This window comes from Mytilus californianus, unplaced genomic scaffold (assembly GCF_021869535.1).
Source record: "Mytilus californianus isolate M0D057914Y unplaced genomic scaffold, xbMytCali1.0.p SCAF_17, whole genome shotgun sequence".
NCBI classification, from domain to species: domain Eukaryota; kingdom Metazoa; phylum Mollusca; class Bivalvia; order Mytilida; family Mytilidae; genus Mytilus; species Mytilus californianus.
In genome coordinates, this window is record NW_026262659.1 from 585367 (window position 1) to 610740 (window position 25374).

General features: G+C 31.6%; 1 protein-coding gene across 12 annotated transcripts in view; it reads right to left on the reverse strand.

Annotated features, from left to right (window-relative positions):
• The window catches only part of LOC127726199 (uncharacterized), an 88941-nt gene that overhangs the window by 33503 nt on the left and 30064 nt on the right, over positions 1-25374 (reverse strand). For 10 of the 12 annotated variants that reach the window (XM_052233484.1, XM_052233491.1, XM_052233490.1 and 7 more), the window contains 5 exons: positions 24682-24803; positions 24203-24223; positions 15582-15615; positions 14620-14737; positions 1009-1069 (listed from right to left, as the gene is read on the reverse strand). In XM_052233484.1, coding sequence (XP_052089444.1) covers positions 1009-1069; positions 14620-14737; positions 15582-15615; positions 24203-24223; positions 24682-24803 — 356 coding nt within the window. The remainder of the gene's footprint in view (positions 1-1008; positions 1070-14619; positions 14738-15581; positions 15616-24202; positions 24224-24681; positions 24804-25374) is intronic. The other 2 variants (XM_052233488.1, XM_052233486.1) reach the window with 1 other exon arrangement.

A 25374-nucleotide genomic window follows, 5' to 3' on the forward strand; every position in this document is an offset into this window, starting at 1 on the left:
CATTGAGATTTTGAAGAAAAAAATGATATCTGTGTTTTACATTTGTATCTATCTGTTGTGATCCTTTTATCAGCAGGGACCATTACTATTGACCAATTTCTCACTTCTAAATTAAGCCAACTCAATTGTTTGAAAATATTTGTAAGCAATAACTGATGATAAGATAGTGCAGTTTAACCTTACAAGTGACACATTAACAGTACAGTTTTACCTTACTGATGACACCATTAACAGTGCAGTTTAACCTTACTGATGACCACATTAACAGTACAATTTAACCTTACTGGTGACACATTAACAGTGCATATTAACCTTACTGATGACACATTAACAGTACAGTTTAAACTACATTAACAGTGCAGTTAAACCTTACTGATGACACATTAACAGTGTAGTTTAACCTTACTGATGACCACATTAACAGTACGGTTTAACCTTACTGATGACACATTAACAGTAGTTTAACCTTTCTATTGATGACCAAATTAACAGTGCAGTTTAACCCTACTGATGACACATTAATAAAGCCAATTATCATATCATTTAATAAATTGAAGAAGAGCTAAAAAAAAAAAAATAAATTTCTAAGCGAAAAATAAATCAATTAATTTTCATCCATTTCTCAGATTTTTAATATCTATAAACAATAAGAAATTCAAATGACAACATTTCTGAAACTGCGAAAGTTGTGTTGAGAATAACCATAATGTCTTTTTAAGAGGCAATTACAGTCACACTATCTACGATGAAGGCCTCTACAGCCCAGATCTACATTGAAGACCTCTATAGTCCAAAGATCTTCAGTAATTTTATTACTTCTGTCCAAACATTCAATTACAATATTGACAGCCAAAACATCTTCAAATACATGTTTCTCAAATTTTAGACCTAGTCAGAAGTCCTTGTCAACTGTGAACTGTGTATGGGAATTTTGATGTAAATAGAAAATGTAGATGTATAGAAGTTGTCATTATTTTATATGTTAAAATAGTTTAACCAATGACTTACTCTTGGATCCTGCTGTCAGATCTTTCTGATTTCCTCGTCAAACGACTGTGTGTACGACTTTCTATAAATATAAATCACAAATATAACTTATACATCCTTGTCACAAATCTGTATATACAACTTTGTATAAAAACAAATCAGTGAGTGTTTAAGGGTAAATGTTACTAACTAATGACCAAACTTTAATGTTATCTGTAAATAAACAGACTTCTCATAGAAGGGTGTAACTCAATCACTTCTATCCTTATCAAATCACTAAAAAAAATCAAAGAATATTTAGATATCAATAAACTTTGAGAAAATGTTTTGTTTGGGTCAATAAAATTTGTAGCAATATTCTTTCTTTTACTGAATTAACACATAATTTAAAAAAAAACAAATTTTTATCTTAAATTTTGCATTTGGGAAAACATTTGCAGACCATTTTTTCTAAGTCAATGGAACATCATTTCATTTTGTGAGTCTGATGGAGATTTTATATAAATGAAGTTATATATATTATAGGTAATGAGGGAGGATTGAGATTTCTGTAAGTGAAGAGAGAAGTTCAGATTCAAGAATAAAAAAAAACAAACATGGTTGCTGGCCTTTTCTTCTAAGTATTAACAATATTTCATTGTTTTGACCTATTTCATCATCCATCAAATAATTTTGAACTAAAACTTGTTATTCTTTTTTTAAACATTACATTTGTATAATTTTCAGCTGATTTGTTTCCTAACAAACTTAATTAAACACACTTTATCAACAAACATGCCATTTTCCAATAAAAACTCTTTCAAACATCCTCAATTTGTAAATACACTTAATAAACAAACATGCAATAGTCTCATAAACACCTTAAATGTACATTCTAAATATTTACCATCAAAGGCACTTATTCTCAGAAGACAACATTAACCATTAAAATCTAATGTGTTCTGATGAAAAACATCAATGAGAATCTTTATGTTAGATAATTGTTTTCAATAATTATCCATCATTCTTTATAACAAGATATAAAAATGTGCTATAATTACCTAATACAAGTATCATTACATTTGCATGGTCACAACTGGGGTTTTAAATCTAATGACCCAAGTGCAACTGTCTCAGAAAATCAAAGAACTCTTTCTACAAGTGTTCACAAGGGTTCATACATATGTATCCTGTTGCGAAGGGTCATACATATGTGTGCTGTTGCGAAGGGTCATACATATGTATCCTGTTGCAAAGGGTCATACATATGTGTGCTGTTGTGAGGCAGAATTTCTTTCCTTCATCTTTCAGTAGCAGGCATATTGTCTTATCACTCAACCATGTCTTTTAATTAATCAATGTATTGTTCATCTTTCAGTAGCAGGCAATATGCCTTATCACTCAACCTCCCTATATCTTTTAATTAATCAATGTATTGTTCATCTTTCAGTAGCAGGCAATATGCCTTATCACTCAACCTCCCTATATCTTTTAATTAATCAATGTATTGTTCATCTTTCAGTAGCAGGCAATATGCCTTATCACTCAACCTTCCTATGTCTTTTAATTAATCAATGTATTGTTCATCTTTCAGTAGCAGGCAATATGCCTTATCACTCAACCTCCCTATATCTTTTAATTAATCAATGTATTGTTCATCTTTCAGTAGCAGGCAATATGCCTTATCACTCAACCTTCCTATATCTTTTAATTAATCAATGTATTGTTCATCTTTCAGTAGCAGGCAATATGCCTTATCACTCAACCTTCCTATATCTTTTAATTAATCAATGTATTGTTCATCTTTCAGTAGCAGGCAATATGCCTTATCACTCAACCTCCCTATATCTTTTAATTAATCAATGTATTGTTCATCTTTCAGTAGCAGGCAATATGCCTTATCACTCAACCTTCCTATGTCTTTTAATTAATCAATGTATTGTTCATCTTACAGTAGCAGGCAATATGCCTTATCACTCAACCTTCCTATGTCTTTTAATTAATCAATGTATTGTTCATCTTTCAGTAGCAGGCAATACGCCTTATCACTCAACCTTCCTATGTCTTTTAATTAATCAATGTATTGTTCATCTTTCAGTAGCAGGCAAAATGCCTTATCACTCAACCTCCCTATATCTTTTAATTAATCAATGTATTGTTCATCTTTCAGTAGCAGGCAATATGCCTTATCACTCAACCTTCCTATATCTTTTAATTAATCAATGTATTGTTCATCTTTCAGTAGCAGGCAATATGCCTTATCACTCAACCTCCCTATATCTTTTAATTAATCAATGTATTGTTCATCTTTCAGTAGCAGGCAATATGCCTTATCACTCAACCTCCCTATATCTTTTAATTAATCAATGTATTGTTCATCTTACAGTAGCAGGCAATATGCCTTATCACTCAACCTTCCTATGTCTTTTAATTAATCAATGTATTGTTCATCTTGCAGTAGCAGGCAATATGCCTTATCACTCAACCTTCCTATGTCTTTTAATTAATCAATGTATTGTTCATCTAGTACTCAACTTCAATCTGAATAAAATATTCGCCACTGGATATTGAACAATCAATCTCCATAGATCTAGACATTCAGGGGAATTTACACTTTCTTGAAACCTAACTTTTTCTGCATTGACCTAAACTCCTTGCAATTTTAATAATATAAAGATAGAGCATGATGGCCAATGAGACAAGTTTCCACCAAAGTCCATATGTAGTGGATGTAAGCATCGTTAGAAGTCAGAATGAGGCTCTTATATCAACTTGTTCAATAGACTTCAAAATCCAACCAATAACACATTCATTAACATGTATTCTCAAAAGACTTACTAACACGATTGTTTGTCAACTGAAACCAAAATATTGATTTAATGATGAAATTAAAAAATAAATCTTCATTTCCAATCAAAGACTTAGCTGATCGTACAGATATCGTTTTAATTTAACTTCATTAATTTTTCATGACAAGACATACTTAGTTTAATTACTTTCAACTACGATTATGGATAAAATGGCCTCAGTAAATTAATACACCAATGATCAGAACTAAATCACTGTCATGGTAACAACAAAGTACTACAATATAAATAAGAAGATGTGGTATGAGTCCCAATGAGACAACTCTCCATCCAAGTCACAATGTATATGAAAGTTAACAATTATAGGTGAAAGTACAGCCTTCAACACGGAGCCTTGACTCGCACCAAACAACAAGCTATAAAAGGTCCCAAAATGACTAGTGTAAAACAATTCAAACAGGAAAACCAACGGTCTAATCTATATAAAAAACATGAAACAAGAAACACCTATGAACCACATTAACAAACGACAACCACTGAACAACTACATTATACTGCTTAATAACTTACTTACTGGCTGTTAACAAAATAACAACAAAAAGCAAAAAAAACAATACACGAAAGAAAAGACTGTAGGATACAAAATATAAATTACAGTTAAGTTAAAAGAAATGAAAAGCAACCAACGTTCAATGACAAACAAAACCAATAAGACAATGTAAGTTTAAATTAACATTTCAGTGTAAACTGATGATAAGGTCAGAAATATATAATGTTGAAAGATCAGGCCTTATTAGTACTTTACAAAGCTTCAGGTGTCTCCATTGACCTTTTACCGTATTTACCATCAATCATTTAAAAGGAACAATGGCTTCAAACAATCAGATGACCTGCCAATTTGGATATTATAGTAGTGACAGGACCTCAATTTGTCAGAATTAAACTTGCCATATATAAAAGTTTCAAATTATTTCAGTTCAATCAGTCAGAGGAAAGGATCAACATTTTAGTTTCAATCAGTTAAAGGAAAGGACCAACATTTTAGTTTCAATCTGTCAGAGGAAAGGACCAACATTCTAGTTTCAATCAGTCAGAGGACAGGACCAACATTTTAGTTTCAATCTGTCAGAGGAAAGGACCAACATTTTAGTTTCAATCAGTCAGAGGAGAGGACCAACATTTTAGTTTCAATCAGTAAGAGGAAAGGACCAATATTTTAGTTTCAATCAGTCAGAGGAAAGAACCAACATTTTAGTTTCAATCAGTCAGAGGAAAGGACCAACATTTTAGTTTCAATCAGTCAGAGGAAAGGACCAACATTTTAGTTTCAATCTGTCAGAGGAAAGGACCAACATTTTAGTTTCAATCTGTCAGAGGAAAGGACCAACATTTTAGTTTCAATCTGTCAGAGGAAAGGACCAACATTTTAGTTTCAATCTGTCAGAGGAGAGGACCAATATTTTAGTTTCAATCAGTCAGAGGAAAGGACCAACATTTTAGTTTCAATCAGTCAGAGAAAAGGACCAACATTTTAGTTTCAATCAGTCAGAGGAGAGGAACAACATTTTATTGTAGTATTTTAAAACATATTTCCATTTATTTTCTTGGGTACCAATTTTCATGGTTTGAGAAAAAATTGAATTTATGTGGGTATTTGATTTCATGGATTTGACAAAGTCTGTCTGCATACAAGTCTTTAGAAAATTTATAATTCGTTGAACATTTAACTTTAGCTTCCCATTATAATTGAGGATGATGCTGATATGTATAAATAACAAAATATAATTATCAAGTTCACAGCAAACATACTTCCTCCATTCAAACGTGTACATTTAAATATCTAAACAGAAATTAAACAAATAATAAAAGTAAAAGTCATAATGATCTATACCCAGTGTATGTTACCTTTGGATAACAAGATTAAAGTAAACTAAGATTTAACAGTTTAAATGTTAATCCCTTACATAGATTATCCTTAAATACTGATAGCAACCTAATTAATAATCCCACACATTAATGAAAATCAGTAAATAAGGTCAATATATAGGTCATTTAAATAATATCTCAGGAAGATGCAAGTTTTCAGGTTATTTCCTTTTTTTGTTGAGGCCATGTTGAAAACAGCCTCTCTTCATGCACATATGCTGTTTGATCCCCAAATTATCTTTCCCCTTTTTTTAATTTCAAAGATTTAAGTTATTTTGTGATAAAGGGTTATACATTTATTCTGTGATACTTTCATACAACTAATAGTCAGTCAGATGTAACAGTAGAGCAGGGTTCTCACTAAGGCCAGTCCATGAGTCCTGGACACATAAAAATCTATCTGGACTCATCATTCTAAAAACTGGTGGGTCCAAAGATGCATCTGGATTGTAAATTATTGTATCAACTGTAACCAGATATCATCATTTTATAACGAAGTTTATAAATAATCAAAATTCGCTCGTTTTCGTCATGGGGACTAAAATAATAAATATTATAGCTATAAAAATTCATCATCACTGTTGGACTCAACAAGTCAAATGACTGGCCTTCAAATATCCTTAGTGAGAACCCTGCAGTAGAGCTTGATTTTCTGACCAAAATATCACCACTATTTCAGAAGGGGGTTGCACCAAGCAGCTTCACTAAGGAAATAGCATTTAGGAGTTAAACCAAAGACCTGTTGGTTCAATTGAAATAATTTGATTAATGTGTCCAAGAAGGTTGACATGTCTTCCTGTGAACTTTTACTTTGTGAGCTAGCTAATATTAACATCCAACTGATTGTGATGGTCCAGTACAAAGCAGGTATCACCATCTCAAATGAAATTCTAAAACAGCCATTAATTAATCATATTAAGAAATCTTGAAACAAGATATACTGTGAGCTAATGCTCCCTAAATATACTCCTCCTCAATATAGTTGATTTTATTATACAGAAAATATATGATAAAATTAAGAATGGAAAGGGGGAATGTGTCAAAGGGACAACAACCCGACAAAAGAGCAGAAAATAACTCAAAGCCACCAATGGGTCTTCAACACAGCTAATCACGCACCCAGAGGCAGGCTTCAGCTGGCCCCTAAATAAAAATGTATACTAGTTCAGAGAAAATGAAAGTCACACTGAACTCTGAAACATATAAATGAACCAAAATTAAAAAAACATACAAGAATAACAAAGGTCAGAGGTTTCCAACTTGGGACAAGCGCAAAAATGTGGCGGGGTTAAACATTTTTTGTGAGATCTCAACCCTCCCCTATACCTCTAGCCAATGTAGAATGAACTAACACGCAGCAAAACGCACAGTAGAAATCAGTTTAAAAGAAGTCTGAGTCTGATGTTAGAATAGGTTACAAAAGAAACTAAGCAAAATGACAATGATCAACATAAATTAACAAAGAAATACTAGCAGTTACTGACATGCCAGCTCCAGACCTCAATTAAACTGATCGAAAGATCATATCAAATTTTATAAATTGATACCATATTAAAGAAGGCATTAAGTTGCTGACAAAAATTTCATGTATGTCCATGACTATTCAAAGATTTAAGTATTTGGCAAACAGGAAATAAATAATCCAAGGAAATAAAACTGTGTAAGAAAATAAAGCATAACAAGACAAAGCTTGGTGACATATATGAAGAAGACAAAGCTTGGTGACATAATGAAGAAGCTATATCTTGTACTTGGTGACATATATGAAGAAGCTATATCTTGTACTTTTGGCAACATATATGAAGAAGCTATATCTTGTAGTTGATGAAGAAATTATAAATAAATAAAGAATAATTTAAAAGGAAAGGTGGGATTTGAGTGCATCATTATCTTCCAACAATTCAACAGAATGTATTATATAAAATATTATCCACTCAATAAATATACCTAAGATATCTCTATAAAAAAGATACAAATTATTTAAAGTTATTTCTGCTGTAAAAATACTTTGTAAATGATAATAATTTACTTTATAAGGAAATTGATTACATTACCCAAATTTGAATTGCAAATCTCGAACGCTATGACAATGTGTAATAGATTGTACACTATTTAAACCTTAAACACCTGAGAGTTATAAGTCGGAGATTTTGTGACTTAATAGTGCTCCGTCTATTGAATAGATCTGATTAGTGAATGTCGATTGGTTGCCATGTTTCAACAAAGACCAGAGATTTATATTTTATAAACATAGTGTTATGACTTTTAGTAATTTATACTGTACAAGAAGTACTATAAAAAATCTTAGTGACAAAATTTATTCGTAAAAAAACCTTTTAAAATAAAAGATTGCACTTAACAGAGAAGATACTATTATTCATTACTTAGTAATTGTCTATTCAAGTTTAAGTGGTTCTTTTTAACACTAAAATTTACCAAAAATAAAATAAGATAGTTATATTATAGGTATAAGGAGTTTTACAGTTGATAAATCAAAATTCAAAAAGCAATAAAAACAAGTCTGCATATATACACATTTTTCAATAGTTAAGATTTTCTGATCCAGATTTTGAGAATAGGGGTCGTAATTATCTGTAATGGTAAAAATATTGAGGTGAACATTTTTTACAATTCTATCCCCCCCCCCAAAATAAAATAGCTATTTTTTTTTATCCCCCAAAAAAGGGGGGGTGAATGTCTTTTACACCCTAACCTGACCTCACCACTGCAATCCAGGAGTAAATTTGGCAAATTCAACAGGAGTCTAGTTTCCTTCTGGACATATTCCAGTCTGACTTTGAAAAGTCCAGTCTGACATGATACGGACACATACCATTTCTTATACTTGGGTTATTTTCCAACCGTATGTATTGCTGACAAGAAAATAAGCACGGCAGGACTTTTGAGGAAAATTATCCTTTGTGTATATTGATAAGCAGGATTGTTGTCTTAGAAAATTTTGACATTAGGAAATGACTATAATATTTCTGCAAGCAAGTCAAATATTGTATAATACCTATTATAAGATTTTGTCTTTTTTTATATCTCTAACAAAAAATTTGTCCTTTGTTCTTTGATATTTACCTGAATTAGAATCTTATTAAATCTCTCAAATAATACATAAAATATAAATCACAAAGTTAAAGCAACCAATGTCACCTAATATATGATCGATCGGATGAAAACTTGAAACTTATATTTTCAGAATAAGAATTTAATATAAATAAATTAGTAATAACGTCTCTATTCTATCTATCTTTAACATTGCAATGTTTTATTCTAAAGTCAGATTTAAATTTACAGAGATCAATACAAAAACTGATCATACTCTAGTTTTATTTTATCAAAAAACGTATCTATTGGTATTTAGACATATTATGGGGATAAAGTTCACTGTTTGATATAGCAGTAATAACTCATCAAATATGGTTAAAATATAGATTTTATTTGACAAAAAGTGTTATAAGATAGAATTTAATTTGATAAACATCCTGTTCGTCTTCAGTATTACAGAAGCCTGTAGTGCAAATTAAATTTGAAAAAATGTAAACAGGATGGAACTTTAAAGGGCAAATACTCATTAGAATACTTCCTCTATATTCACCATAAATCTCGACGTCTTAAATCAAAACAAATTATGGACATGAGTGAACATGCAGAAATCTTACCTGCTAAAAGGAATAACTTATAATATAAACATTTTACGAAGATGTGGTATGATTTCCAATGAGGCAACTATCCACCAGAGTTAAAATGAAGTGGATGCAAGCAATTATAGGTCAATATACCGCCTTCAACAATGAGAAAAACCAATAACATATAGTCGGCTATAAAACAAATATGACAGACATGAACCAAGAATAACCACTTAACTACAGGTTCCTGACTTGGGACAGGCACTTAAAGAATGTCTATGAGGTCAAGGTCAAATAAAACATTTCATACTTACACAGAAGCAATGTAGATATTTTACAGACAATTTATATAAAGATTTAACTTCAACAGTTGATTAGAAACTGACTTGATTACAAAGTTAAAATTAATCACTCAACCATGCAAATGAGGTCATAGGTAACCAAGTGACCATTGTAAGACAGCATGTACAATCATTTACAATGATTCAAAGGTTAAAAAAACAGGTGACCTATTACTTATAATCTAACCATCAGAACATTATAGAAGTTGATCATACTAGAAGAAATTTTGACATTGAATAATAATGAGGTCAAGGTCAGGTGAACCCTTATAATACCTATTTAGATCACCAATTGAGAAAAATTAACAGATTTTATTAGGTCATTGAACCATGAAATGAGGTCAAGAATTCCTATATATGTCACACAGATACTTTCAGCCTATAAGGCCTGAGCATCTGTTATAAATAAGCTGTGTAAACTCAACAGACCTGTCTAGTTAAAAGTATATAAGGTAATGTACAGCTTAACTTTATAGAAACATAAGAAAATGTAAAGATATTGTGGACTGTTCTACAATAAGTCATCAATATTTTTTTCCTTATCTACACTCTCTACTTTTTTCTATATAATTACTGTAAATTTGTCTAAATTTTCAACTGGAGGACCCTCTCAGATTTATTCCTCATGATAAATCTTACACATGAGCACTTCTCTTCAAATTAAGTACTACAAATTATTTAAATTGCATTTGGTGAAAATTTACCTTTAAAATTCTGTGCCAAGTAACAAGTCCTAAATAGACATTCACGATCTACTTCAGCGTCAAATGAAAATTGATTACACAAATCACCTACAAGTACTTACAACGACAAAAATGAAAAATTGAAGGATCATAAATTTGTGTTTAAGATGCATTTGTTAAAAATCAATTTATCGTAAATCACATTTAAATTAGTTTATACTTAAGAGTTCTTGGTTCTGAACTAATCCTGGGTTTACACAAAGATAGAGATGGATTATTGCACAAATGAATTTATAATTGGCATTTTATTGAATCATTAATCTTATAATCTATCTAAATTAAATGTACATTTGTTTTATAAAAGTTTTTTTTTAGCATTAACCTCTTTTAATTTAATGTTTATGTATTTATAGAACAAGTGTTTAGACCAAAATAACAGAAAATTTCCTTATAAGATTAACTCTTTAAACTCAGGCACTTCTTGTCAAATTAATTTTTTTTTCAATATAGGAAAATATTTCACAAGATCGATTGATTATATAATTATCATAATAGAAATAAAAGCATGGATAATGATATTGATTTATTTCGCATTTTTGCAATTATTTGCTAAGGTGGTTGTAATACAGGTGCAATGGATCATCTTATGTTATTTTTAAGGGTAAAATAAATAGACTATTATCTCTAGTCTGAATATAATTAGCACATCAGCAAAATGTCAAATTTTTAAAGTTGTTGAAATTATAGACATTGCATCTGTGATCTCAAAGTGATTCCTTCTTAGAAGGTAGACTGGATGTTAACCAACCAACAACCAATCAATCAATCTTAGACAGTAGACTGGATGTTAACCAACCAACAACCAATCAATCAATCTTAGATGGTAGACTGGATGTTAACCAACCAACAACCAATCAATCAATCAATCTTAGACGGTAGACTGAATGCTAACCAACCAACAACCAATCAATTAATCTTAGAAGGTAGACTGGATGTTAACCAACCAACAACCAATCAATTAATCTTAGAAGGTAAACTGGATGTTAACCAACCAACAACCAATCAATTAATCTTAGACGGTAGACTGGATGTTAACCAACCAACAATTAATCAATCAATCTAAGAAGGTAGACTGGATGATAACCAACCAACAACCAATCAATTAATCTTAGAAGGTAGACTGAATGTTAACCAACCAGACTGGATGTTAACCAACCAACAACCAATCAATCAATCTTAGACAGTAGCCTGGATGTTAACCAACCAACAACCAATCAATCAATCTTAGAAGGTAGACTGCATGTTAACCAACCAACAACCAATCAATCAATCAATCTTAGACAGTAGACTGGATGTTAACCAACCAACAACCAATCAATTAATCTTAGAAGGTAAACTGGATGTTAACCAACCAACAACCAATCAATTAATCTTAGACTGTAGACTGGATGTTAACCAAACAACAACCAATCAATTAATCTTAGAAGGTAGACTGGATGTTAACCAACCAACAGTAAATCAATCAATTTAAGAAGGTAGACTGGATGTTAACCAACCAACAACCAATCAATTAATCTTAGACAGTAGACTGAATGTTAACCAACCAACAACCAATCAATTAATCTTAGAAGGTAGACTGGATGTTAACCAACCAACAATCAATCAATTAATCAATCTTAGATGGTAGGCTGGATGTTAACTAACCAACAATCAATCAATCAATCTTAGAAACTAGACTGGATGTTAACCAATCAATCAATCTTAAACAGTAGACTGGATGTTAACCAACCAACAACCAATCAATCAATCTTAGAAGGTAGACTGGATGTTAACCAACCAACAACTAATCAATCAATCTAAGACAGTAGACTGGATGTTAACCAACCAACAATCAATCAATCAATCAATCTTAGACGGTAGACTGGATGTTAACCAACCAACAATCAATCAATCAATCAATCTTAGAAGGTAGACTGAATGTTAACCAACCAACAACCAATCAATTAATCTTAGAAGGTAGACTGGATGTTAACCAACCAACAACCAATCAATCAATCTTAGATGGTAGACTGGGTGTTAACCAACCAACAACCAATCAATCAATCTTAGATGGTAGACTGGGTGTTAACCAACCAACAACCAATCAGTCAATCTAAGACACTAGAATCACAATGTATGTAATAATTAATACAAGCAATAAATAAGATATACTTGGATTGTTCAAGACTAACAATGATTTCAATGAATAAAACCTTAGTGACCTATCTATTTTAACCCCTGCCTCAATTTAAAAACACATTCCTCCAAAAAAATTTATTAACCGTCAGTGGAACCCTGTGTCTCGCCTGCCATTCCATCTGCAACATAATAAGGCAGGTTTGACAAAAATAGAGCCTACCAGAAGCTGTTATCGATTCATAATATTGATAATGTTTACTCACAGCTTCCATAAGGTCATGGCACTTGAAAAAATAATTGAAAAGAGGGGATAAACCACAAAAAGGAAGAACTTTCAAATAAAAGAAACCTGGAAAACAAACTAATGACACAAAGACCCCTTGGTTATGAGTGCTCACAATCAGAAAACTTTAACATTTGATCAATCAAATGATTCATTACTGACTTTGCACAATTAACGAATTGATATCTCATATTCTCTTTTAAGTAAAATAGGGGTAGCTAATCAAACTGCATTTTAAATATCTATGCTCTACTTATTGTACTTCTTCATAAACATTCCTATAACTAGACATTAGAGCGATTTACACTGAAGCACTAATTATGGCATTTCAGAGTCTTTAATATTCTCTTTAAAAAACAGTTGCACAAAGATTGGACAATGATGTCAACATATGGAAAAGTAAAGCCTATGTTTTGATAAATCTTAAGATTGATTGATTGATTGGTGTTTATGCCACTTTCAGCACTGTTGGCTATTTCGTGGCAACCAGTTTTTATTGGTGGAGAAAGCTGGAGTGGCTAAAAACCACTGGCCTTTGGTAGGAAAACTGAAAATTCTAGTAAATCAAGATTGGAGTAAAACACACCTGTCACATGTGTGACTCGAACTCACAACCTCAGTGTTGACAGGGTTGAGGCTAGTGATAAGACTACTTAGACCACTCTGCCCCTAAGGCCCCCTTTTGTACCTGATATCATATCTTAATGTGCAATTTGTTACAGTAAATTCAGAAATTATTGCGATGTATCTATTATTGCAAAAAATGCGACAGGGTTATAATCGCAATAATTTAAACTCGCATTTTGAAATTTTTTTTATATGAATTAAACAGGATTTTTCTCAATATCGCAAAAATTAAAATCGCATTTTAGTCTAAAATGTCAAAATCGCAATAATAAATGCATGCAATAATTTCTGAAATTACAGTAGTTTGTGTGACGAAACAACATATAAACAAATTAAAACAAATCAGTGTGAACTTTGTTAGTACACTCTGGTAAAGTCATTGACTAGAACGTCAATGACTTTAGAATTGTGAGGTTCATTTCACTTCAAACAGAGAATGTGAATAATCCTGTGAAGAAAATAGGTCAGGTTAAGTCGATGCAGGAAGGAGGGTTGTCATAAATTGTATATACCCCATAACTTCTCTAAACCCTTCAATCCTGGTAATGAAAAAGGCAGATTTAAGTTACAAATCATTTTATACTGATATAAAACTGCAGCACATTAAACTATCAATCATATTGACTGTATAACCCTATATACTTAATACTCAGAATTCATAACAAACTTTTTTTTTTCATGGGACAAGAAAAAATTCACAGTTACTTTTTTTCTCCAATCACATTAAATAATTTTCTCAAGACTTCAAGAACTCATGATTAAAGAAGAATCCCTTGATTGAAAATTGACTTACCTGGTAATGACCTTGGACCCTTGGTTACCATGAAAACCTAGTTCATAGGTACTAAGGTAAACTTTGACCTACCTGGTAACAACCTAAGAACATTGGCTGCAATGGGATTATATTCCATAGTGACACATGTATGTTTTTATGGTGCCACTGGCATTACTAAAGTAACTGTTGCTTACCTAGTAACAAAATTGTAGCACTGGTTGCCAAGGGAACATATCCCATAAATGTTTGCCCTGTGGTTATGACTTTGGAGAGTTGGTTTTCATGGCAACATATTTAACAGGTATTATAGAAAACTTTGACCTACCTGGTAATGACCTTGGAGCATTTGGTTTTCAGGAGAACATATCAAAACGGTATCATAGAAAACTTTGACCTACCTGGCAATGACCTTGGAGCATTGGCTACAATGGGAACATATTCCATAGGTACAGGTGTGTTTGTATTTGTGGTGCCACTGGCAGACATAACTCTTGAATTAAAAGTCTTTAGGAAATTCTGAAAATAAATTATACTGTTTAAATATATGCTTTATTTTTCATTCAATTTTCTTTTACTACTATAACATGATAGAAAATTTCTATTACTGATCATCAAGGTCAAAGTAGTAACATTTTCAATCAGGTATACAAGCCTATAAATCATTCTATTATAGGATTTAGAATATTTTTGGGAGTTAAAATTTCTAATGGCAATTTTGAAGACTCTTGGTCATAATTCATAAAGAGGACCACAGAAGTTTATTCACTTAAGTAATGTTAAAAAAATGGCATTAACTGGATTTTTTCTTACATTTTTTCAATTAATAGTGCTATGTATATAAACATATAAATGTAATTTCACAACACACTTTAAATACAAATACAGAGTCGAAGCTCCAGCAACTTTTACAACTAACATAACCTAATTATTAACAAATTCCTTTGAGCTTATATTTTTTTCTTTTCCAAAAAGTATTGTGCTAATTTTAATGTTTCAATATTTTTATATGCATAGTAAGAAAACAAATTTTGACCTAGCAGTATAATTCATAAGCACACTTCTGATAACGGATGCTCTGGGGAACATTAACCATTTTAGTCAAAGCAGGCTAGGAAATAGTAACACATCCTATCATACTAACTTTAGGGGATTACACACACCAAGATGACTGCTTGGTGAGCAATAATCAAATGTTGATTCAAACTGAGTTTGGTCCAATCTGACTCAGTGATTTCACAAGAGAAAAATTTGTTACAATCATATTCAGTGAAAATAATTTCAATAATTTTTCTAAGGGGTTCTAAATTATGATCTGAGATTATGGTTTTATTGTATCTTTAACTACTGCTTAATCACTCACCTCATCTAAGTACAGCGAATTAAATGATCCAGACCTAAATTAATGAACAAAAATATGAATAATTAAATATATTTGTAAGTCTATGCAGATAAAATTCTTCATATTTGAATCATACATTAAATTTATTCATTTTAAAACCATTTGGTAAACATTTCTGGACAATTTTGGCAAGTTTATTAAAAATCTCAAATTTGATCTTAGACCCTTTCTCCTTTTGCATTTTTTATGTTATATCTAACATCACCCTTTATCTAAACTGCACAGGAAATTTTAAAATAATAACCACTTCAAATCTCAATCTTTCACTGATATTGAAATAAACCAATACTCGATCAATGAATGCAATAAAGATTCAAAATCGTTATAGTGTATACAGAATTCAATTTTTAGAGTCATCATGACTAGATTATATAAGTGGAACTGATTGTGTTGCTCATCTGGTGAAAAACAATGATTAAAACAAAGAAGAAATTGAATCTGGAATAATTTTGAATTCTGGAAAAATTTATAAAAAATATATGATGAAAACTAACCCAATTTAAGAGGGTTAGCAAGGCGTGTAAGGGTATTAGTTAGTTCATACTGAAATATCAGTGAAAGTAGAATTTACCTTAGCCATGCGTGCATGGCTAACCCTCTTTAGTTGGGTTAGTTTTCATCATACATTTCTATTTTCAATATCAATTTTCCAGAATTCAAAATTATTCCAGATTCAAATAATTCCTTGTTTTAAAGGATACATGGGTATGCATTGGAAATTAGAATCCATTCAAAGATCTAACCTTTATTTAGATAGTAAGATTGAAATAGGGCATATATTTATGGCTTGCTAAATCAACATCAGTATAACAGTGGAACATAGTTCTTCTCTCTTGTTAGATAGATAGATAGATGCTCTTTATCAGGTTTGTTCTACGTATTTTTATTAACAATACTTAGAGCATGAATAAAGGAGATGTGGGACATAACTTCAATAAGACAGCAATCCAACAGCACAAATAACATGACGACATCTAGCAGTGAATATACAGTATTCCACCATAGATGAGTGTCTATACAGTATGTAATTATTTATTTATATTACTTACTTCAATATAGATATATCCATCATTACAGTTAAGCTTTTAGAACTAGACTATGTGTATAATTCAAAGGAACTGAATGTAAGTCCCCTTTTGTTTGTGTCATTTTAAAATTCAAATTTCTTCATTATTATTATGCATTGCATTTAACCAAATACAATAAAATATGTAATGTGTGTCAGTATTCTAAAATTCAATGAAATAAGTAAAATATATGGAAATATATGTAAATCTATAAAATATGTGGTGATTATTCAATTAAGTTGTTTATACTCTTACCAAAAAGTTTTAAGAACAGAAATGTTGGTACTTAATTTTGACTGTTCCCTTTTCTCAATTATATAACAATACTACAAGATTAACTGCACATAACCATTATATATTTTAACCAAATACTGTCTTTCAGAAACTTTCTTTTAATAAACATTAAGCAGCTGTGCCAAGAGACCATGATACATCACTTTTGTGCATAATGAAATTGCAGCCAGAATAAAGGGAATATTTAGAAGTCATCTTTTTATAAGTTAGTGATATGGCTCTGTAGAAAAATTTGAAAGGATATCCTTTGGTGTATGAATTTTACCTTCAATATGACTGTTAGAAAGTCCCATAACTCTTGAATGACAAACCAGATTTTTTTTTTATTCAAAAGCAAAAGTTTGTATTAATTTGAAACAAACATACTAGATAGTGTGAGACATGTAAAAAGAAAATGCCTTAAATCTGATGGTTAAAGTCTGGAATAATAATAAAAATCTAAACAATTGTTTTCAGTAAATGATTTTATAAGAGGTCATTTTTTGTCAGTCACTACATATACAAGGCCAAAATAAAAATATTGTATGTTTGCCCAAACGCGACCGACCCAAAAAAAAACAGCCGACTCGAATTCTTTTTTTGCCGTTTTTTTGAAGAATTTTTTTTTTTCTGATTGTTTTCGTGCCCGCTCCGTCATCGTATAAACTTAATGTTCGTCGTCTTTGCGTTTGAAAGTAACTGTGAATAAGAGTAAAAGAAAGCGTGTAAGAGACGCAGTTAATCGATATTCGATGTTCTCGGTTTTTATCTTCTGATTTAACGATTTTAGTCGATTCCGGTTATTTGCATAGCCTTTTTGTCAGACAAAATTATGCAATTAAGCGGAGTATGCTTATATCCGAAATGCCAAATTACGGAGTCAAATAACATCGACAGTAAAGGAAATCCCTGAAGAAAGATGAACGGCCATAAACCACTTACAGCATGTTGAATGTTATTTTATTCTAATAAAAGTTATAAGTCTAGTGTTATTCATGTTATTGTATTTTGTATTCTTTTAATTAAGTTTATAAACACATTTTGTTTTAGTTTATTTGCGTACCGACGTTTCCTTCACCTGGGATACAAAATTAGAACAAATTGTTCTAAAAATAGATTTGTTTCTATGACCCGTATGTGGGTTACACTAATGTCCTGACCAATGTCCTGACTAATGTCCTGACCAATATGCAAAATGCTAATAACTTTTTTGTTCTTTGAAGAATCGACTTCAAATTTGATGTCAAGGAAGATTATAACATTAAATATATAAATATTAGAAAAAATATTTAAAAAAATAATCTAAAGAGTTAGAAAACTTGACCTGACCAGCGTCGACCCTGCCTTGACTAATGTCCTGACCGATGTAAAAATGCTAATAACTTTTTTGTTCTTTGAAGGATCGACTTCAAATTTGATGTCAAGGAAGATTACAATATAACATATATAAATATAAGAAAAGATATGAAAACAAATAATTTAAAGAGTTAGAAAACTTGACCTGACCATGTCGACCCTGCCCTGACTAATGTCCTGACCTCCTGAGCGATGTAAAAATGCTAATAACTTTTTTATTCTTCGAAGGATCCACTTCGATTACAATATAACATATATAAATATAAGAAAAGATATAAAAAAAAATAATTTAAAGAGTTAGAAAATTATTTTTTTTTTATATTTTTTCTTTTATTCGTATATATTTAATGTTATAATCTTCCTTGACATCAAATTTAAAGTTGATCCTTCGAAGAACAAAATAGTTATTAGCATTTTTACATCTGTCAGGACATCAGTCAGGGCAGAGTCGACTTTGGTCAGGTCAAGTTTTACAACACTTTAAATTTTTTTTTTTTATATTTTTTCTTATATTTATATATGTTACATTATAATCTTCCTTGACATCAAATTTGAAGTCGATCCTTCAAAGAACAAAAAGTTATTTATCATTTTTCATATTGGTCAGGACATTAGTGTAACCCCCCGTATGTACAATGTACATCATTACGCTTTGATTAAAATAAACTGTTCAACTATACTACACAGTTTATTATCATTTTTAACAATAAATGTGTAATGAACTGCCTTTGATATGCAGTATTTACCGCTTGCACAGTGATGTAACACTGTTTCTTTAACCTCGTTAGTTTCGTATATGCAAAGCAGTAAAGGGGCCCTGTACGGGTTATTTGCTGGACACGAGTTTTGAAAACGTGTGAAAATATAATAATTAGAAGTGAATGCTCCAAAAATAATAAAAATAAAAGATTGACAAATAAAATTCTTTAACCATATATAAATGCCCTGTAATGTTTAACATAAATGCAAATCACCCCAAGCCGAATTGCAAGAGTACACATTGGATGGTCTTTCAAAGTAAACAAGAAATGATTGTAACAGGATGCTGTTACGAAGTCTCCCAAACAAAGCTCCCATAATTCGTAATTCCCAGGGTCGCCCGACATTGGGCAAAGTCCAGTGAAAATTGGTTTGGTCCAGTAAAGTTATATACATTAGTGATGCCTGGGGACTAACCCTGTATATTATTCAAATCATCTTGGCATGACAAACCAGAATATATATGGTTTAGGGGTTGGGATCTCGACCATTTACAAGATACTAGTACATTGGGGGTTGGGGGAACCCCTGGGGACTGACCCTATACGTCATTCAAATGTTTGAGACATGACGAACAGGAATATATACGGTTTATGGATGGGGATCTCGACCATTTACAAGATATTAGAACATTGGGGGTGGGGGAACCCCTGGGGACTGACCGTGTACGTCATTCAAATGTTCGAGACATGACGAACAGGAATATATATGGTTTATGGGTGGGGATCTCGACCATTTACAAGATATTAGAATTTTCTCAAATGGCAGGGGGTCGGGATGACCCCTGGGGACTAACCCTGTATATCATTCAAACCATCTTATCATGAAAAACCAGAATATATATGGTTTAGGGGTGGGAATCTCGACCATTTACAAGATATTAGAACTTTCTCAAATGGTAGGGGGTCGGGATGACCCCTGAGGACTAACCCTGTATATCATTCAAACCATCTTAGCATGACAAACCAGAATATATATGGTTTAGGGGTGGGGATCTTGACCACTTACAAGGTAATAGAACTTTCTTAAATGGCAGGGGGTGGGGGTGACCCCTGGGGACTAACCCAGTATTTCATTTAATGGGCTTTATCATTTAGAACATTTTCAATTAAAAAGATTGTGTCTATCAAAAACAGTTTTCAAACTATAATCATTTGAAAATTTAAAAAAATAAAATCTCATAGGGTTCTATAGTAAAACCCTCTTTTCTTTTTGCCCCTCAAAGTACCCCTTTATAAACCCCATTGCACAAACAAAACCCTGATTGCACCACTAGACATGTTAGTCTAACATACTGTGAAACCCTAAGTTAATCTGACAAGCGGTTTTGGAGAACGAGTGCGGACAAGTTCAAATTTAAAAGCGGCGCAAGAGGAAGAGGAAGAAGAAGAAGAATAATAATAACTAGATTTGCCATTGCAAGCAATAGCGGATGTCACCCTTCCCCCATTGCCACTAGATTGCAACCAGTTTTAAAATTTAAACAGTGAATGCACTTATACTGATGGCTATACATCTTTCTGTAATTTTTTAGATTATTTAGCGGATTTACAAACACATGACAGTCAACATTATTGTGAAGTTTCATTAAGTTTAAAGCATTCTGAAATTTTTGAAATTTTTGCTCCTGTATCCATGGTAACATAGTAGTTCCAATGATTGTCAAAATCATTCAAAACCTGTATATAATGGACAACTATATTGTATAAAAATTTGATGATTTTAAGTTAAAGCATACAAAAATTATTCACCAAACCCTGAAGTTTTTGGAGCATTTTGACCTTTTTGCATTGTTTCCATGGTAACAGCAGCCATTTTGGAAATTCTAACTCCAAATGCCACATCTTCCAATGTTGCTTATCGTTACAGTGAAGTTTCATTAAGTTTGGAGCAATTTGATATTTTTGAAATTTTTGGTGTAGTTTCCATGGCAACATAGTAGTTCCAATGATTGCCAAAATCATCCAACACCAGTATATAGTGGGCACCTACATTGTATTAAAATATAATGATTTTAAGTTTAAGCATATCCAAATAGTTCACCAAAACCAAAAACTGGATTTTTTCACATTTGTTCCGTTTCCATGGTAACGGCAGCCAATTTTTATGTTCTTAAGACCTACTGCAACTCGAAATTTTGTGTTCCTCATAATAGTAGACAATCATTAAAATTGGTTCCATTGGCTCCAAAAAAACTGCCGGACAAAAATCATTGGAAGAATAATAATAATAACAAAGAAACAGAGGAAAAGCAATATGTCACCCGACATTGTCGATCGGGTGACATAATAAGAAGAACTGAGCAAAAACAATAAGTCTTCCCAAACTTCGTTTGGGAGACTTAATTAGCAGGCGTTATTGTTTTTAAAATTCACCCCAAATGTTATCTTTGGACAATGCTTAAAATCCAATCAATAATTAACACCTTTTGGGATAGAATGGTCATGTTTTTACAACAATAACCTGTTTGACATTTTATGACCTCGAGGCTTAAAATAGAACATGGGAAACTTCACCTGTGTACACATCGAGGGTTAATTAAAGTAAAACTCCATCATCAATTTGATCATATAAACATGAAAGAAACTGTTTTAAAACTTTTAAATAACACAAAAGTGAATATGAAATAATAACGAAAATAAAGAAAAATATACTTACCAAATTGCCGTTTCTGGGCAAAAATCTCGTCAGTTTGAACTAAGCATATCTAGCCGGCAATTATTTTCTATGCAATTAACCGAAAGGCCACTTGTAAGGCTATGCATATAACCGGATAATTTAACATTAGATGAATGGGAAATGGTTTTGTGCAGGAGAAAATTATGCAATTAACCGAATTATGCTATTAAGCTGTATGCGATAAAGTGGAGTCGACTGTATACTGCTTTAATATTTTCATGCAAATTCTGATAAAAAAAAAAAAAGAATTTGCCTACCTACCTACCCACACCCAGTCATTATGGGTCGGGTTTGGGCAAACTGAAATATTTTTAATTGTGGCCCAATAGATATAATAACATCAACACCCATCTTTCCAAAAAATGTATATGTTTCTAAAACCATAAAGTCTTAATGTTCCACATAGTGTATAGCTTATCTTTCATGAGACAAATTTCTTTTAACATATTCAAGGTTTGATTAGGGGGATAATATAATGTTTTTTTCAATATTAAATGAGTAGCACATTGGAAAATTTTAAGATAAATATCTGTGCATACTTTTTTGTGCGATAAACCATTTGAAAATGAAAACAAATTTGGCCTGTAAATGATGCTGTTAGACTATTCATAAAAAAATATGAGATTATTGATTTAAACTATAGAGAAATATCAATGATGCTTAAAATATTTATTAATGCACTGATTAGGGGAAAATCCTAGGGGTAACAAATATCAGACCAATGTAAAGTATGATAAGTTTTTTTTGAGTATTTCTTTATTTTGATCAATTAATGCATGCAATATTGAGTATAGAGCAACATTTTTCATACAGAATGTACCCATAAGTTAGCATGCAATAATATATTATATTGCACTAGTGCAAATAAAGCTTGAAATTATTGATGTCATCAGTACAAAAATAAGTTTAAACCGGTTTTTAAAGCTTTGTTATACAATAAAAGGGTTATTTCATGAATATTGGTGAACATTATATCTCGTAGAATATGAATTGTACTCACAAGCTCATTCAATATAAAAATCTACTGGGGAAAATATTCACCCATATTAGTGCCTTAACCATATGATGCCCAAGGTCATTATAAAGACATATATTTTTATAGATTGCAGAAGTAATCAATCAATCAATTAATCGTGTCATTATCTATCAATAACATGACACTTCCAATTTTTTAGAAGAAACATTTAAGAGATGGACAACAGTACTTGTAGTAGCTCCAGCTTTGGTAATATTCACTCTAATAACTAAACAGAAAAACATTGGTAATTGGTAATTAACAGCAAAGTTTGCTAAGTAGATATAAGAAGATGTGGTATGAGTGCCAATTAGACAACTCTCCATCCAAGTCAAAATTTATAAAAGTAAACCATTATAGGTCAAAGTACGGTCTTCAACACAGAGCCTTGGCTCATATAAGGTCTACTTTAAGTTTCTTAGCACCAATCTTAGGAAAATTAATTCTAGTAATTCAAGTCAAAAAAGAACTCAAATATTTGGACTAAATTTCAGTAAGTTTACTTAACAGTAACAGAATTCTAATACAATCTTTAAACTTGACATACATTGCAATATTACAAATCTAAGCACTGTAAAAGGCTGTGCTTTACATTAAATACCAAAAGTAATATGCAGGTTTAGAAAGTGTGCAGACTTACAAAAATTGTCCTTAAAGATATATCGTTATTAGCAACTTAAGATAAATTGAATTAAACTGAAACTTTAAGCTACTACATCAACAGATGGATATAAATGACATATTTAGATCATCAAAAGGCCAATTAAACTTAATTGTCTATTTCAAAGCTTTCTATTTCAATATATGTGAAGCAGAAAATTTTCCCGGAAGTATATTATAAACAAATCAAATGGTTCTCACGTCTGAACTAATAATTTACTGAAGAATTAATATTGAATCATATTCTATGTAATTACTTATATAACAGTTTTACAATTTCCCTCAAATATTCTAATTTTCAAATAATTTAAGGTTGATTATTTCTTAAATTAATTTTTTTCTTATTCCATATATCCTAATGTATATAATACTATATAAATAATATGTAATCAACTAACAATACGTTTTGCTTGGCCTAATGATAAAAAAAAATGTAACAACACAAGGGTAATGTCTTAAAAGGAAATTCTCAAACAGACTTATTCATGAGAATGTGTGATACCATGTGAGGACAGTTCTATGGTAGTCTGCATGTGTGGGTGGAGTCCACAGCCTGTGTGTAGTAAAAAGATAGCCTAAAATCCCATCTGAGTGAGAGTAATCCAATCTATCATTTCCCAGATTGCTATGGTTGACACCCATTAATATAGTGTGTTATACAGTTACTTAATACCTTTCCTGCGAGTTCTATGATAAGTGTGATGTGTGATAAGTATGATAGACTATACACTTGTGTTTTATACTAGCATATAAACACTGATCATGCAACTTACCCTTTAAAATATCTCTGTAAACTAGTCAATAATAGAACAGAATTTTCATGAAAAACCAAAGTGTTATAAACAATTTCAAACGGTACACTATATCATAAAATCACCAAGATACTTACATTTACAAAGTTTATAAATAAGTCCTTACCTATGCTTTCTTGGAGAACAAACAGCTAATCAATATGATTAAAATAAAGATCCTATGTCCATACCTCTTGTACAACGATCTGTCAAAGCCTCTATCTCTTTTTGTTATGATAATAATTATGAAATTTCTTTTTCCAAATTTTTAAAGGTTTGAATCATTACAAGAAGTTCTGATGATCCTGAAACAATTTTCAGAACAGAAAGTAAAATAGAGCATTGTCAGATATTCGTAAGAAAAGCATGGACACAGTAAATGTCAATTCTACTGGCTTTAATCTGACTCAATCATGGAACACACAAGTTTATAAACAGGGGTGGTTAAATTGAATATTTACCTTGAATCACTAGAGCCGAGAATATGATTGACTACCATCATGGAATCAACAACATTCTGGTCCACCTGTGTCATGGTATTGGTAGCAGCTTGACCTTCAACTCGTGTGTTGTGATCACTTGGCTGAAATTAAAAATTTTCAATGATGAAATGAATGTAATAAAAACCTAGGTTTCTTGGATTTTTTGTTGGGATGCTGTCTTATCCAGGCATACTAAATGTCTCCATGTATTTATTTTGTTAAATAAATAGAATTTAAGAGACAATAAGACAAAATTTCCTGTATTATAATAGAGGATGTGACTTCCCAGCCAATCTGTAAAATTGCTTACACAACATACAACTAAACATCATAGAGTAACAGACCAATCACCAAACTTATCTGCTTGCTTCAAGGCTTAATCGGGGGCCTCGGTGGCCGAGTGGTCTAAGTAGTTACTACTGTAATCACTAGCCAGTCAACACTGAGGTTGTGAGTTCGAACCCCTCTCGTGCGGTTGCACTCGACTCCAATCTTAATTGACTAGGATTGTCAGTTTTCCTATCGAAGGTCGGTGGTTTTCTCCAGGCACTCCGGCTTCCTCCACCAATAAAAACTGGCCGCCACGAAATAGCCCAAAAGCGGTGCTTAAAAGTGGCGTTAAAACACCAAAAATCAAGGCTTAATCTGAAGGGGATCCAACAAAATACCAGA